This window comes from Bos grunniens, chromosome 18 (assembly GCF_055505025.1).
Source record: "Bos grunniens cultivar Pamir isolate PY7600 chromosome 18, Bosgru_T2T1.0, whole genome shotgun sequence".
NCBI classification, from domain to species: domain Eukaryota; kingdom Metazoa; phylum Chordata; class Mammalia; order Artiodactyla; family Bovidae; genus Bos; species Bos grunniens.
This window is the reverse complement of record NC_141182.1, coordinates 64,115,476-64,128,974: the sequence shown is the minus strand read 5'-3', so window position 1 is coordinate 64,128,974 and position 13,499 is coordinate 64,115,476. Positions and strand designations below refer to the sequence as shown.

At 48.6% G+C, this 13,499-nt stretch overlaps 1 protein-coding gene and 2 pseudogenes across 3 annotated transcripts; all 3 read right to left on the bottom strand.

The window, feature by feature from the left end:
• Positions 1 to 389: 389 nt before the first annotated feature.
• Positions 390 to 4,783, bottom strand: LOC147354759 (zinc finger and SCAN domain-containing protein 5B-like; annotated as a pseudogene). The gene is made up of 5 exons (XR_015144974.1): positions 4,760 to 4,783; positions 3,575 to 4,004; positions 3,104 to 3,303; positions 1,833 to 1,983; positions 390 to 1,475 (listed from the first exon to the last, which is right to left on the bottom strand). The product of XR_015144974.1 is annotated as a zinc finger and SCAN domain-containing protein 5B-like (transcript).
• An 877-nt stretch (positions 4,784 to 5,660) lies between these two features.
• On the bottom strand, positions 5,661 to 9,823 carry LOC147354758 (zinc finger and SCAN domain-containing protein 5C-like). The gene is made up of 4 exons (XM_086354741.1): positions 8,746 to 9,823; positions 8,251 to 8,457; positions 7,162 to 7,315; positions 5,661 to 6,790 (listed from the first exon to the last, which is right to left on the bottom strand). Exons 1-4 carry the CDS (start codon positions 9,328 to 9,330, stop codon positions 6,144 to 6,146), a joined length of 1,593 nt encoding a protein of 530 aa, XP_086210867.1. The 5' UTR covers positions 9,331 to 9,823; the 3' UTR covers positions 5,661 to 6,143.
• A 723-nt stretch (positions 9,824 to 10,546) lies between these two features.
• Positions 10,547 to 12,658, bottom strand: LOC147354757 (protein FAM32A pseudogene; annotated as a pseudogene). The gene is made up of 2 exons (XR_015146576.1): positions 12,381 to 12,658; positions 10,547 to 11,828 (listed from the first exon to the last, which is right to left on the bottom strand). The product of XR_015146576.1 is annotated as a protein FAM32A pseudogene (transcript).
• Positions 12,659 to 13,499: the final 841 nt, after the last annotated feature.

The window sequence follows — 13,499 nt, the reverse complement described above, 5'->3', positions numbered from 1 at the left end:
AGTCACTGGGGAAGCCTTACAGAGGGATGATATCTCCACATAATAATGGCCATGTAACAAACCGCAGCTATCATCTACTCCATATAAAAAATCTTGGGGATTAGGGTGGGATGATTTGGGAGAATGGCATTGAAACATGTATAAAATTATATGGGAAACAAGTCGCCAGTCCAGGTTTGATGCACGATAGTGGATGCTTGGGACTGGTGCATTGGGATGACCCAGAGGGATGGTACAGGGAAGGAGGAGGGAGGAGGGTTCAGGATGGGGAACACAAGTATACCTGTGGTGGATTCATGTTGATATATGGCAAAACCAATACAAGATTGTAAAGTTAAATAAAAAATAATAAAAAAAAATCTTGGAAGGGGAAATACCCAGGACACTTATTTGACAGAAATGTCTTTGTTTATTTGAAATTTAAATTTCACTGGTTATCCTCTTTTTCCTCTGGCCACTCTGCTAAGAGCATCCTATTGTACAATTAAATCTTGCCTAATGGGGGGACAATCAGCAGTGACCTCAGTCAGTTTCACGAAGAAGTAGTGAAAACTAATGAGACCTGCATTCACTGAAGAAGGACAACACAAAGCCAAAACTTACCACAAAACACAGGCTACACTAAAGTAGAGAACAAATTCTGCAGGGAAAGATAAGTCATCACTCAATATTCACCTAATTCATGTGACTGGAACCCCATCAGGTTCCAGTATGATCATAAGTTCTTCACATGTCACCCTTTTTTTGTATCACATAAGTGACAAATAATCCAGAATTTCCTTCTCGGAGCAGAAGGCACTTGGACCTGCAGGCAGGGTCCTGAGCCAGTCATCTGGAATGGATTTTCCGGTGGCGTTTGAAAGTCCCCAGCTGCCGGAAGGCACTGTGACACTCGGGGCACACGTAGGGCTTGAGGCCAGAGTGGGTGCGTCGGTGAACGTTGAGGTTCCCTCGGTGGCTGAAAGCTCTGTCACAGTGCTCACAGCGGAAAGGCTTCTCCTGGGTGTGGGTCCTCTTGTGAGCACGCAGTGTGGAGTCGTGGGTGAACTTCTTGAGGCAGACATCACAGCTGTAGGGTTTCTCGCCAGTGTGGATCCGCTCGTGAACCCGCAGATCTGAAAGCTGTATGAAACCTTTGGCACAGATGTCGCATTGAAAGGGCCTGTCTCCTGTGTGTGTCCTCTGGTGCAGGGTAAGCTGAGATTGATAAGGAAAGCTCTTTTTGCACACCCTGCATTCAGAGGGTGCCCGTCCCGGGGTTTCTGCACCCTCAGGAAGACTGGTGGGTCCCACGGTGCCAGATGCACCAATGGCATGGGACCCAAGCTGTCCTGAGAACTCTCCTGGGTCCAAACACGTGGCTGCCTCTTGACACACGTCTTGGCAAGTTGGACTGCTGTCCCGCTTCCTTTTGACATGTCTGCGATTCTTCAGAGTCCCTCGTCTGGATCCACTTGTGGTGGAAACGTCTCCCTCTGGAACACAGAATGAAAGGGTTCAGGAGCCACATTTAAAATATCAGTTTCTTCTTGAGGATTCTTCTCTCTATGCCTCCAGAATCCGCTGAAAGAGATTCAGCACCACATTTAACAAAGAGCATTTTATGTGCTGCTGGCCTCACTGGAAACCTGATGTTGGCTGAGAAGTTCCCATCAAGCAACCAAGCTAAGAGCTTGGACTGTGGGACACTGGAACATTGAGGATGGAGAAGGTTGGCACAGGGCAATGATCTCCACCCACCCATCAAGGGTGGTGATGCTGGCTACCCAGCCCCATGCCACCACAGGTGGGAGTCACTAACTCTGCTGAATTCCACGGTTTTGAGTACTCACCAGGACACTTCAGAAGTTCAGGTTCTTGAGATTGAAGGGTTTTTGTCTCTCCCCTGTCTTCCAGCAGGTCCTTCTCCAACTTCTCCCTGGGCGTCAGACCCTCCAGCTCACCCGTTTCAGGAACAGTCTCTGGCGGGAGAGCTCTCTGGCCCTGACAAGGGACAAACAAGCAGAGTCAAAGCCATTTACCTTAGTCCATGGAAAACTGTCTCCTATTCCCCATCTGCCTCGTATCTTGACCTTATACTCCAAGTTTCTTCATGAAATTTTAGGGGCTATGCCCTGACTTCTTCTGGTCCACCCCATCACCCTGATTGATAATCATCTCCTGACACTCAAGGCTGTCCTGGATCTATACAGACTGTATCCTGCAATCAAATCCGGACATCCCAGTTGGCACTCTGACTTCTCTATGCACAGGTCTCTCCACGTCATACGACTCCTGCCTGCCCCCGACTCTGGAAGGAAGAACTCTAGGCCCAGCTCTCTGGACTCCATCACTGTTGGAGACTTGCCTGGACGCATCTTTGCGATGGTGGTTACCCGGTACATAGGAAGATGACGTCCAGTATTCCTGGTCTCTGCTCCATGCAAGTCAGTAGCATCCCCTGCCCATACCCAACCTTATTTGAACAAATCAACTGTCTTCCATTCATTTTTCAATGTCTGAAAGGGCAAGTGTTAGTCGCTCAGTCGTGTCTGACTTTCTGCAACCCCATGGACTATAGCTGCCAGGTTCCTCTGTTCATGGGATTCTCCAGGCAAGAACATTAGAGTGTGTAGCCATTCCGTCTACAGGGATCTTCCTGACCCAGGGATCCAACCCAGGTCTCCTGCACTGTCAGCAGATTCTTCACCATCTGAGCCACCAGGGAAGCCCAATGTCTACTGGGGGGCATTTTGAGTCCACTTTGGAGTCACTCCTTCAGTTGCAAGGAATGATCATATTCTGAAATATGAAGTTCCCTTGGGCAAAGTGGCCGTGGGTAAATCCGCTGTCAGTGCATTTACCTGCAGCAAATTGAACCTAGCATCATGTCAGGAAGACAGGATTCCCTTCTCCCCACTCCTAAGAATAGATGCTTTCATGGCAGAGGGACAAAGATGGATTAGCTTCATTCTCACAGTTACTAGAAAAAATGCCTCGGAACTGAATGTATCCATGGGAATTTCTGGAACCAATGAGTCCATTCCTGTCCTTTGCCAAATCTCCCCATTGCTCCAGCAGCCACACCCACCTGACTCTCTTCTACCTGCTTCCACTCTCTCACCTGCTCCCTAGACAGGTCTGTGGCTCCTGGCAGATTCTGCAGCTCTTGGCTTCCCTACTCGCCATCCTCTGGAGGTATGACCCTTGAGGGGGGTTGGGGCTCCCCGCATGGGTCTCTCTCATCGTCCATGTGACAGGCCTTGGCTTCAACCATCTCAATGTTGGGATCACACACAAGATATTTCTTCCCTTGTATGCAGACTATGGTCGGTGAGGGGAGAAATCAATCAAGATCAGTCTCTATAAGACCTGGAATGTAGCTTTCAGGCATCCAATGGCATTGACAATAGAAGCTCCCGTTTGGTGTAAAAGATCTACGTCCTTCGATTTGAGACAGCCAAAAGTATCTCCCAAATTGCCCAACTGTGAACTTCTCTCACCTGTTTGGGAATAGCCAAACCCGCAGGTCCTATCTTGTGATCCCTGCAGCTTGCACGTGTCTCCTCATCCCACACCCATCACTAGGTCCTACTGACCTAGCTCTTGGGTTTCTGCTTATTTCTCAGCACGTCCTCCAGGTCTTTTCAACTCTGCACCCCACTTTCTTTGAGCAGGACCTGGCACTCCAGGGGCACGCAGATCATGAACTGCTCCAGCACCAGCCTGTCCATCATCTGCTCCTTGGTGTGAACATCTGGCCTCAGCCACAGATGGCAGAGTTCACGGAGTCTCCTCAGATCCTTGACGGGGTCTGACTCCTCCGAGCGGCTAAATGTTCTGAACCGGACGTGCCAGGTTTCCTGGTCACAGTCTGAGTTTTCCATGAGTGTGTCTTGGGGTGGCACGGATGCCCGTGACTCTGCCCCAGGGCTGTCTGTGATGTGTCCACAACCCTGAAAAAATGTCTGGTCCTCAGCCCTATTGATGGAGGAAGTTTCCAGTAGGACTCTGAGCAAATGCTTCTAGAAGTGGGTGCCCAGTTGACACCTATGGAAATGGATTTCCTCTGCTTTTCCTCAGCATTAAAGTCACTGGTTAGAAGTCTAGGGAGACAAAAAAAAAAAAAAAAGAAAGAAAGAAACAAATGGGTTTCATTTTTTTCCACCCTTCTGTCTCCCCTACATCCCAATATTGGACACCATTGCTCGACTCATTCAATATTTCATAAAACTGTTTGGTCAGAAATGACCATAGGGCTTCCTTGGTGGTCCAGTGGCTAAGAATCTGCCTGCCAATGCAGGGGACATGGGTTTGATTCCTCATATGGGAAGACCCTGCCTGCCTCTACGCCTGTGCACCAGAACTCTTGAGCTTGAGAGGGGCAACTACTGAACCTGAGCTCTAGACTCCCAGCTCTGCCATGGGAGAAGCCACCGCAATGAAAGCCCATACCCCTCAGCTAGACAGTAGTCCCCTCTAGCTACAACTAGAGAAAGCCCTCACAGCAAAGAAGACCCAGGCCAGCCAAAATGAATGAATTAAAAAACTTAAAACTAATAATAAATATATATGTAGTTTTTAAATGGCCATAGGATGCCGCTCAGAAACCCTTGAAGAAAACCAGCCACCTCACAGCAACATGTGTGGAAACATTCTTATCCCCTTGCAGAAGAGCTGGATTAACAGTTGTTAACGTGGGGTTAGAGGAAGATCTCCTGTCACAAGGTCTCCCAGCTAATGTAGGATGAACAGAAAGCGAGACCTTTCTGAAACCCACCCGTGTGTCCTGATTTCTAGGCATCCTCCTTGGATGTGCCCACTCATCGCTTACCCCTTCCAGGTCTCTTGCCTTCAGCCTCCTCAGGTCAGGCACTGGCTCTCAAAGTGTGTCTGGAGCTGAAATGTCTGTATTTATAGAGAGTTGGGTGAAACTCCAGGGGTTTCCGGCCATAACCTCATCATCCCAGTGATTGGATAAAGGGCATGGAAGGAACCACTTTGGATAATCTGGGTAGATTCCATATCCTGTGGAGACTCCAACAGGAAGAACTATTAAAGAGGCCACCATATTGGTTTGGCAGTAAACTTTCTCTAACGTATTTTATTTACTTTATACTTTGTGGATGTCATTTCCTGGTGAAACAGATTGATTTTCCTGATCTGATGAATTTTTTCTCTCTGCTTGGAGACTGTGAGGCAGTCCAATAATTGTAATCCAATGGTTGTAATCAAATTGGGTTTCCTAATCTTGTTTCTTTCTCATGAAATAAGATATTAAAGACTTTTGTCTAAAATCAGCTGATGAGATCTACTGTAAGAAACCATTTAGGAGAGGCATCACAGAAACCAGAAGTTGTACACCAGTAGGGAAAAAGAGGAGAAAGCAATGCTGCCCCACTCCAGCGCTCTTGCCAGGAAAATCCCATGGATGGAGGAGCCTGGTGGGTTACAGTCCATGCAGTCGCTATGAGTCGGACACGACTGAGCGACTTCACTTTCACATTTCCCTTTCATGCATTGGAGAAGGAAATGGCAACCCACTCCAGTGTTCTTGCCTGGAGAACCCCAGGGACAGGGGAGCCTGGTGGGCTGCCATCTATGGGGTCCCACAATGTCAGACACGACTGGAATGACTTAGCGGCAGTTAGCAAAGTCTTAGAAGAGAAAACACACAGGTCTTTGATAGAAACGTGTTTGTTTATTTGAAACTTAAATTTCACTCGTGATCCTGTATTTAATCTAGCTGTCCTGCTAGGAGCATCCTATTTTACAAGGTATCACTCCTGACAAGAAGGCAATCAGCAGTAGCCTCACTCTGAACCAGTGAGACACAGCTTCATTGGAAGAACAAGAACAACACAAAGCGAAAACATGTAAGAAAACCAGAGTCTAACACCATAAGGCAATTATCCTCCAATTGAAAATAAACAAATGAAAAATAAAATTATAGTCTATAGCAAAGTAGAAAACAAAATCCAAAGGGAAAAATAAGTCATCACTCAAGTATCCTAATTCACGCGAATGGAATCCCACTGGGTTCCACAGTCCTCCTAAGCCCCTCCCCTGTCATCCACACTTTGTATCACACAGGTGACAAATCATTCTCAATTTTCTCATTAGAACAGAAAAGACCTGGACCTGAGAGCAGGGTCCTGAGCCAGTCATCTGGAATGGATTTTCCGGTGGCGTTTGAAAGACCCCAGCTGACTGAAGGCCCTGTGACACTCGGGGCACACGTAGGGCTTGAGGCCAGAGTGGGTGCGTCGGTGAACAGTGAGGTTCGCTCGGTAGGCGAAGGCTCTGTCACAGTGCTCACAGCGGAAAGGCTTCTCCTGGATATGGGTTACTTTGTGAGCATGCAGCGTGGAGTTGTGGGTGAACTTCTTGAGGCAGATATCACAGCTATAGGGCTTCTCACCAGTGTGGATCCGCTGGTGAACCCGCAGGTCTGAAGGCTGTATGAACCCTTTGGCACAGATGTCGCATTGAAAGGGCCTCTCTCCTGTGTGTGTCCTCTGGTGCACAGTAAGCTGATATTGATAAGGAAAGCTCTTTTTGCACACCTTGCATTCAGAGCGTGCCCGTCCCGGGGTTCCTGCTCCCTCAGAATGACTGGTGGGTCCCATGCTGCGAAATGCACCAACCGAATGGGACCCAAGCTGTCCTGAGAACTCGCCTTGGTCCAAACACGTGGCTGATTCTTGACCCACATCTTGACAAGTGGGAGTGCTGTCCTGCTTCCTTTTGACATGTCTGTGATTCTTCAGAGGACCTCGTCTGGATCCACTCGGAGTGGAAACATCTCCCTCTGGAACACAAGAGGAAAGGGTTCAGAGCCACATTTGAAGTATCACTTCCTTCCTGGGGACTCTCCCCTCTCTCTCTGCCCTCCCAGAATCTGCTGAAAGAAGACATTCAGCACCATATTTATCAAGGAGCATTTTCCATGGTGCCGGCCTCATTGGAACCATCCCTAATCTTGGCTACAGACTTCCCAGCAACCAAACTACCTAAGAGTCTAGCTGATGAAACACTCTGGAACGTGGACGATGGAGAAGGTTGGCATTGGAGAACCAACTCCTACCCCACAACACCAGGGAAGGGAATGCTGGGTACCCCTTCCTGGACATCAGTGGAGGCAGTCATACATCCTGTGGTCTCAAAATTTTTAATACTCACCATGATTCTGCAGAAGTTCAGGCTCTTGAGACAAAAGGGTTCTTGTCACTCCTGTGTCTTCCAGCAGGTCCTTCTCCAAGTTCTCCTTGGAGGGCGTCTGACCCTCCAGTTCACCTGTTTCAGGAATGGTCTCCGGCGGGAGAGCTTTCTGGCCCTGACAAGGGGCAACCAAGCAGAGTCAATCCCACTGCCTTAGCCCACGGCAAGCTCTGTCTCCTCTTTCCCCACCCGCCTCGTACCCTGATCTCGCACTCCAGCTTTCTGGATATCAGTTTGGGGGATATGCCCTGACTGCTTCCCATCACCCTGATTGGCAGTCCTCTTCTGATTCCCATGTCTGTCCTTGATCTATACCAACCACCTCTGGCGAAAGTCCAGACTTCACAGCTGGCTCTGCCAATTATCTTTGCACATATCTCTCCACCTCATCTCACATTCTCCAGGCCCTGAATCTGAAAGCAGAGGATTCTGGCTCTAGGGCTCCTGACTTTACCACTTTTTGATACCTTGCCTGGATTTGTCTTCATCATGGAAGGTGGCCTGGGGCATAATATGATGCTAAGCAGTATAGCTGTTATACTGTATAGCTCTATTTTATACTATATAGCTCTATTCATGAGAAATCAGTAGCATCTCCTCCCCCGATTCACATTTCCAAAATATCCACTGTCTCCAGGCATACTCCAAAATCTGAGGAGGAAAATGACTCCAACGGGGAACTTGTTATAAATTCAAGGTGTTTACAATATCCCCCAATATTAGTGCGTCTGACGAAATCCATCATGGGTGAAACAGCTGTGAGTTCATTTACCCCTGATGAACTGACCCAGCACCATCCCGTGGAAACAGGACTCCTCTGCCCTCATCCTTAGGCCACAAGCTTTCATGGTGAAGGACTGTGAAAGATGGACTGTCTTCATTCTCACACTGCACGGAAAACGGCCGGGAATTGAATGCATTCATGGGAATTCCTGGAGGCAGTGGGTCCATTCCTGTCCTTTGCCAAGTTCTCCCAATTACTTCTGCAGCCACGCCCATCCGACCCTCTTCTACCTGTTCCCAGACTGGAGGTCAGGACATCACACTCACCTGCCCCGTCGAAAGGTCCTTGGCTCCTGGCAGATGCTGCCCGTCTTGCCTTTCCGGCTGGCCCTCGTCTGGAGGGACCACACTGACTGTAGACTGAGGCTCCCTGGCTCGGTCTCCTTCACCGTGCCCCTCACTGACCTCAGATCCTAACATCTCAACACCCGAGACTGGCATCAAAAAATCCTCGCCTTGGACACGGACACCAGCCTGTGAGGAAAAATTCAGATAGAATCAGTCTCCCTTCACAAAATCCAAAAAGGTATTCATTGTGTATCCCACTCTAGGAGCCCACCTCTTGGGAATGACATTTCAAAGACCAACACCCTCAAAGTGAGGACCAAAGAAACATCTCCAGTGATGCCACAGGCAAGTGCTCACCGCTGTGGGAATCAGTGATTTAGAGCCAAGCCCTCTGATCCTTCTGCTTCATCTCCCAGCTCGCAGCCCCTCATGCCACCGTTCCCTGTCTCACAGGGTCACTAGGGTCCCACTCACCCATTTCTGCAGTTTCTGCTTCTTTCTCAGCAACTCCTCCAGATCCTTACAAGTCTCGGCACCACTACTTTTGACTAAGACCTGGATGTCCGGTGGCATGCACATCACGAACTGCTCCAGCACCAGCCTGTCCACCATCTCCTCCTTGGTGTGAAGATCCGGCCTCAGCCACAGACTGCAGAGTTCATGGAGCCTCCTCAGAGCCTTGATCGGGTCAGATTCGTCCGAGCTGCTAAATGTTCGGAAGCAAACGCGCAACTTTTCAAGGTCGGAGTCGGGGTTTTCCCTTCGGGTGTCTTGGCATGGCGCAGACGCTGGAGACCCTGCTCCGGGGATGTCCGCGAAGCGGCCACGACCCCTTGTCTGGTTCTCAGCCATACCGACTGTAGAGCTTTTCAGTAGGACTCTGGGCAAATGCTTCTGGAAGTGGGTGCACAACTGACCCCGAAGGAAAGGAATTTCCTCTTGCTTTTCCTCAGTAATAGATTCAGTATTCAGAAATATGGGGGCAAAAAAGAAAAACGAATGCAGCCAATTAGTTTTATTTTCATCCACCCTACCATCCCTCGTCCCAATACTGGGCATTATTCTCCCCTCAGAATTTCACACCAGGGACAAGAATCCATTCTCTTATTCCTCCGACATCCATCTTATAGTACAAGAATCTGTGTGGTCAAACCTGTCCACAGGTCAATGCTTAAAAGCCCTTGTTGGAAAAATGAACCACACCACAGGACACCATGGAGTGTGGAAACAATCTCATCTCACTCAAGAGTTCCACAAATGAATCACAGTTCCCGTGTGGCCGGAGGGAGATCGGTGGATTTCACACGGTCTCTGAGCGAATGCAAGGTGAACAGAAAGCCAGGACTTACTGAAACCCACTTCCACGTGCCCTGACTTTCTAGAGTTCTCGTTAGACATTTCCCACCAATTACCTCTTTGAAGCCTTCTCCCCTCGGTCCTCCTCAGTTGGGGACTTGCTCTCAAACTCGGCCGGCGGAGACACGTCTCTCTATGGAGCTGGAAGAAATGCCGGACCTCTCGGTCTCTTACCCAATCGGCGCATGGATTCGTTGGGGGCGGGGCAAACCATTCTAGATAATCCCACTTTACTTAATCACAGGGATTCGATTGCCCATGAAAATTCTCTCAGAACAAACCATGATTTACTAAAGAGGCCTCCATAGTGATTTAGCGACAGATTCTCTGTATTTGTTTTGTTCTATCTTTGGCCAAGCAGGGAGGCAGGTGCGGGCTCAGTTCCCAGGCCGCGGAAGGAAACCACGCCACCTGCAGAGGAGCGCTGAGGCTCACCCGCTGGGCCGCTAGGGAAATCCGTCGGTTTCCTTTTGGATTTCATTGATTTTGGACTTTGGGGACTGCATTTTGGGGTGAACGGACCGGTTTTAATGATCTCTTGAATTTTTGGTCTCACTGCCTGGAGAGTTTGACTGAGTCATAGACATGATGGTGGGAGCCACATCAGTTTGACTCCTGTCTTCTTTCTGTTCTTGTGAGATAAGTCTTCAAAGGCTTTTCTAAAATCATCCGATGGGCTAAGGTGTGAGAAGACCCGATTTCTAGTAGGCTTTTTGAAGAGTAGAAGTTGTACATCAATAGGAAAAAACAATGACACCTATCACTTTCGGAATCCTTCCTTTTTCAAAACACCTTGGGAAGAAATCCCCGAACAAGTATGGCGTGAGTCAATCTACCTCAGCATAGTAATAGCCATGTAGGCAAAACCACGGCTATCACCTATTCCCTGTAGAAAAGTCTTAGAAGATACCAGACACTCTTTGACAAAAATGTGTTTATTTAAATTTAAATTCCACGCCAGAGCCTGGCCTCTGTGCCAGGAACATGCAGTTTTACATGAAGTCCCACCTAACAGGAAGGCAGTCAACAGTAGGCTCAGTTTCATGATGAAGTTCTGATAACTAATGAGACATGCTTTCAGTAGAATAACAAAAGAAAGCAAAAACTTATTGAAACAGGCTACACTAAAGTAGAAAACAAAATCCAAAGGGAACGATAAGCCATCACTCAAATATCCTCCTCATTCATGTAAATGGAAGCCCCTGGACCCAATATCCTCTGAAGCTCTTCTCATGTCATCCACCCTTTGTGTTACAGAAGTGACAAATCATTGTGAATTTCCTTCTTCAAGCAGAAACAACTTGGACCTGAGGGCAGGGTCCTGGGCCAGTGGTTCAGAATGGGTTTCCTGGTGGGATGTGAGAGACCCCAGGGAGCAGAAGGCAGGTGACACTCAGGGCACATGTAGAGCTCGAGCCCAGAGTGGGACCACTGAGGTTCCCACTGTGGTTGAAAGCTTTTTCACAGTGCTCACAGCAGAAAGGCTTCTCTTGGGTGTGGGTCCTCTGGTGACCATGCAGCGTGGAGTTGTGGGGGAACTTCTTGGGGCAGAGATCACAGCCATAGGGCTTCTCCCCAGTGGGTCTCCTAGTGAACACACATGTCCAGAGGCTGCATGAACCATTGCACATTGATGTTGCTTTTTTCTTTTTGTAATTTAAAGGGCCGTCTCTCTTTAATGCAGTTCCAGAATAAGGGCCCATTACTTTGATAACCACGGGCTCAGCAGAAGCCTCAAAAGGATGTGTGTAAAAGACTGTTTCCAAAGGCTCCAGAGATGACCCCAACTCTGCTTCCTGCTTCCCCTGGACAATACTCCATCTCCTGGGTGGGGCGGCTACTTGGTCCAGCTGACTTTAGGAATGTCATAGTGCTCCGTGAGCGTGTCCAGGTGCCTGTTGAAGTCCTCCACTCTCTGCTTGTGGGCTTTGGATGCTTTATTCAGGATCCTCTCCATTTGTCGCTTCTCCCGCACCTTCTCAAAGGCCACCTGGGCTGGGGTCCGCTTATCGAGGTGGCGCCTCAGCTCCTCCTCCTGGTTCTTCCGGATTTTCCCCATGGTTTCCAGGAGTTTTGCCTTGTCTCTGTCCTTTTTCTTCTTCCACTTGGTCACGCCAAGCTCTGTGACTCCTTTGAGCTTCAGGGGTCCCTTTTGGACCTGCTCGTAGGCGTCCATGCTGCCCATCTGTGGATTCGGATTTCTAAATGGACAAAAGTGGGGGGTCAGTTTTCTGAAATGGAAATTGGGACAATATCGTTCTCCTGTGTAAATCCGAGAGGTTCCCTCTGTGTGGGTTAACAGCAATGAACACAGACGAACATCTCTGCTTCGCCCAGGGGGCCAGGGATCAGAAAGCCTTGAGGAATTAATGCAGCACACCACACCACAGCATGGAGGGTGGCAACACCCTATAAATCAGGGTGATTTATAAACCTATAAATATGATGGAGGCAGGCGGGGGGAACCTGAAAGACCTCTTATTTAAAATGTCTTTTCTGCAAGAGAAGGATCTGTGTTCCATTATATTTCCCAAGTTCCATTTACATGTTTAAAGTCTGTGAGGAAGTTCTCTTCCTCACAGAGAGCTCAGCAGTCAACCGTAGTTAATATGGAATTTAAGGGAGATCCACCGCTTTCACAAGATCTTTGAGCTGATGCAAGGTGAGTAGAAAACCCAGCCTTCTGAAACCCACCACCTCCTTCTGTATTGATTCCCATACCTTCTCCTTAGACGTTCTCACTCATCACTTACCTCCTAGGAGCCCTCTTGCCGTCAGGCTCCTCATGTCGGTGACTGGCTATCAGAATGTGTCTGGGGCTGAAACATCTCTATTTATAGAGAGCCGGGGGAAATGGCAAGGGTCCCTGCTTGTTACCCCATCAGCACAGAGATTGTGCAAGGGTGGTTCAAGCCATTTATATGACCTCATTTTAGATAATCCAATTTATCCACGGATCCAGTTTCACACGGACACTCCACTGGAAAAAAACCCACAATTTATTAAAGAGGCCTCCATATTGGTTTTCTGGTAGACTTCTCTGATAGCTCAGGTGGTAAAGAATCCACCTACAATGCAGGAGATGCTGTAGTAATTCCTGGGTCAGGAAGATCTGCTGGAGAAGAGATACGCTACTCACTCTAGTATTCTTGGGCTTCCCTTGTGGCTCAGCTGGGAAAGAAGTAAAGTGAAAGTCTTTCAGTCATGTCCGACACTTTGTGACCCCGTGGATATACAGTCCATGGAATTCTACACGCCAGAAGATGAGTCGGTAGCTGTTCCCTTCTCCAAGGGATCTTCCCAACCCGGGTATCAAAGCCAGGTCTCCTGTATTGCAGGCAGATTCTTTACCACCAGGGAAGCCCGTGCACTTTTTGGTAGTAAGATTGATTTTCCTGGTCTATCAAATACTTTTCTCATTTACCTGGAGAGTTGGAAGGAGTCAAAGCATAGGTATCTGAAAGTTTTAACTAGTTTGGTTAGTGGCGGAAGAAGAAAAAGGACATAGACAAGGCAAAACTCCTGGGAACGATGGGAAAAATCCGGAAGAACCAGGAGGAGGAGCTGGGCGCCACCTCGATGAGTGGACCCCAGCCCAGGTGGCCTTTGAGAAGGTGCAGGAGAAGCAACAAATGGAGAGGATCCTGAAGAAAGCATCAGAAAGCATCAGAGAGTCACTCAGTCATGTCCAACTCTTTGCAACCCCGTGGACTGTAGCCTACCAGGGTCCTCCGTCCATGGCATTCCAGGCAAGAGTACTGGACTGGGTTGCCATTTCCTTCTCCAACAACTGTGGAGGTGGGGCAGACGTTTGTCCAATGGCTGACTCCCCTCACCTCCCACCCCGGACAATTAATGAGTGACAGCTTTTA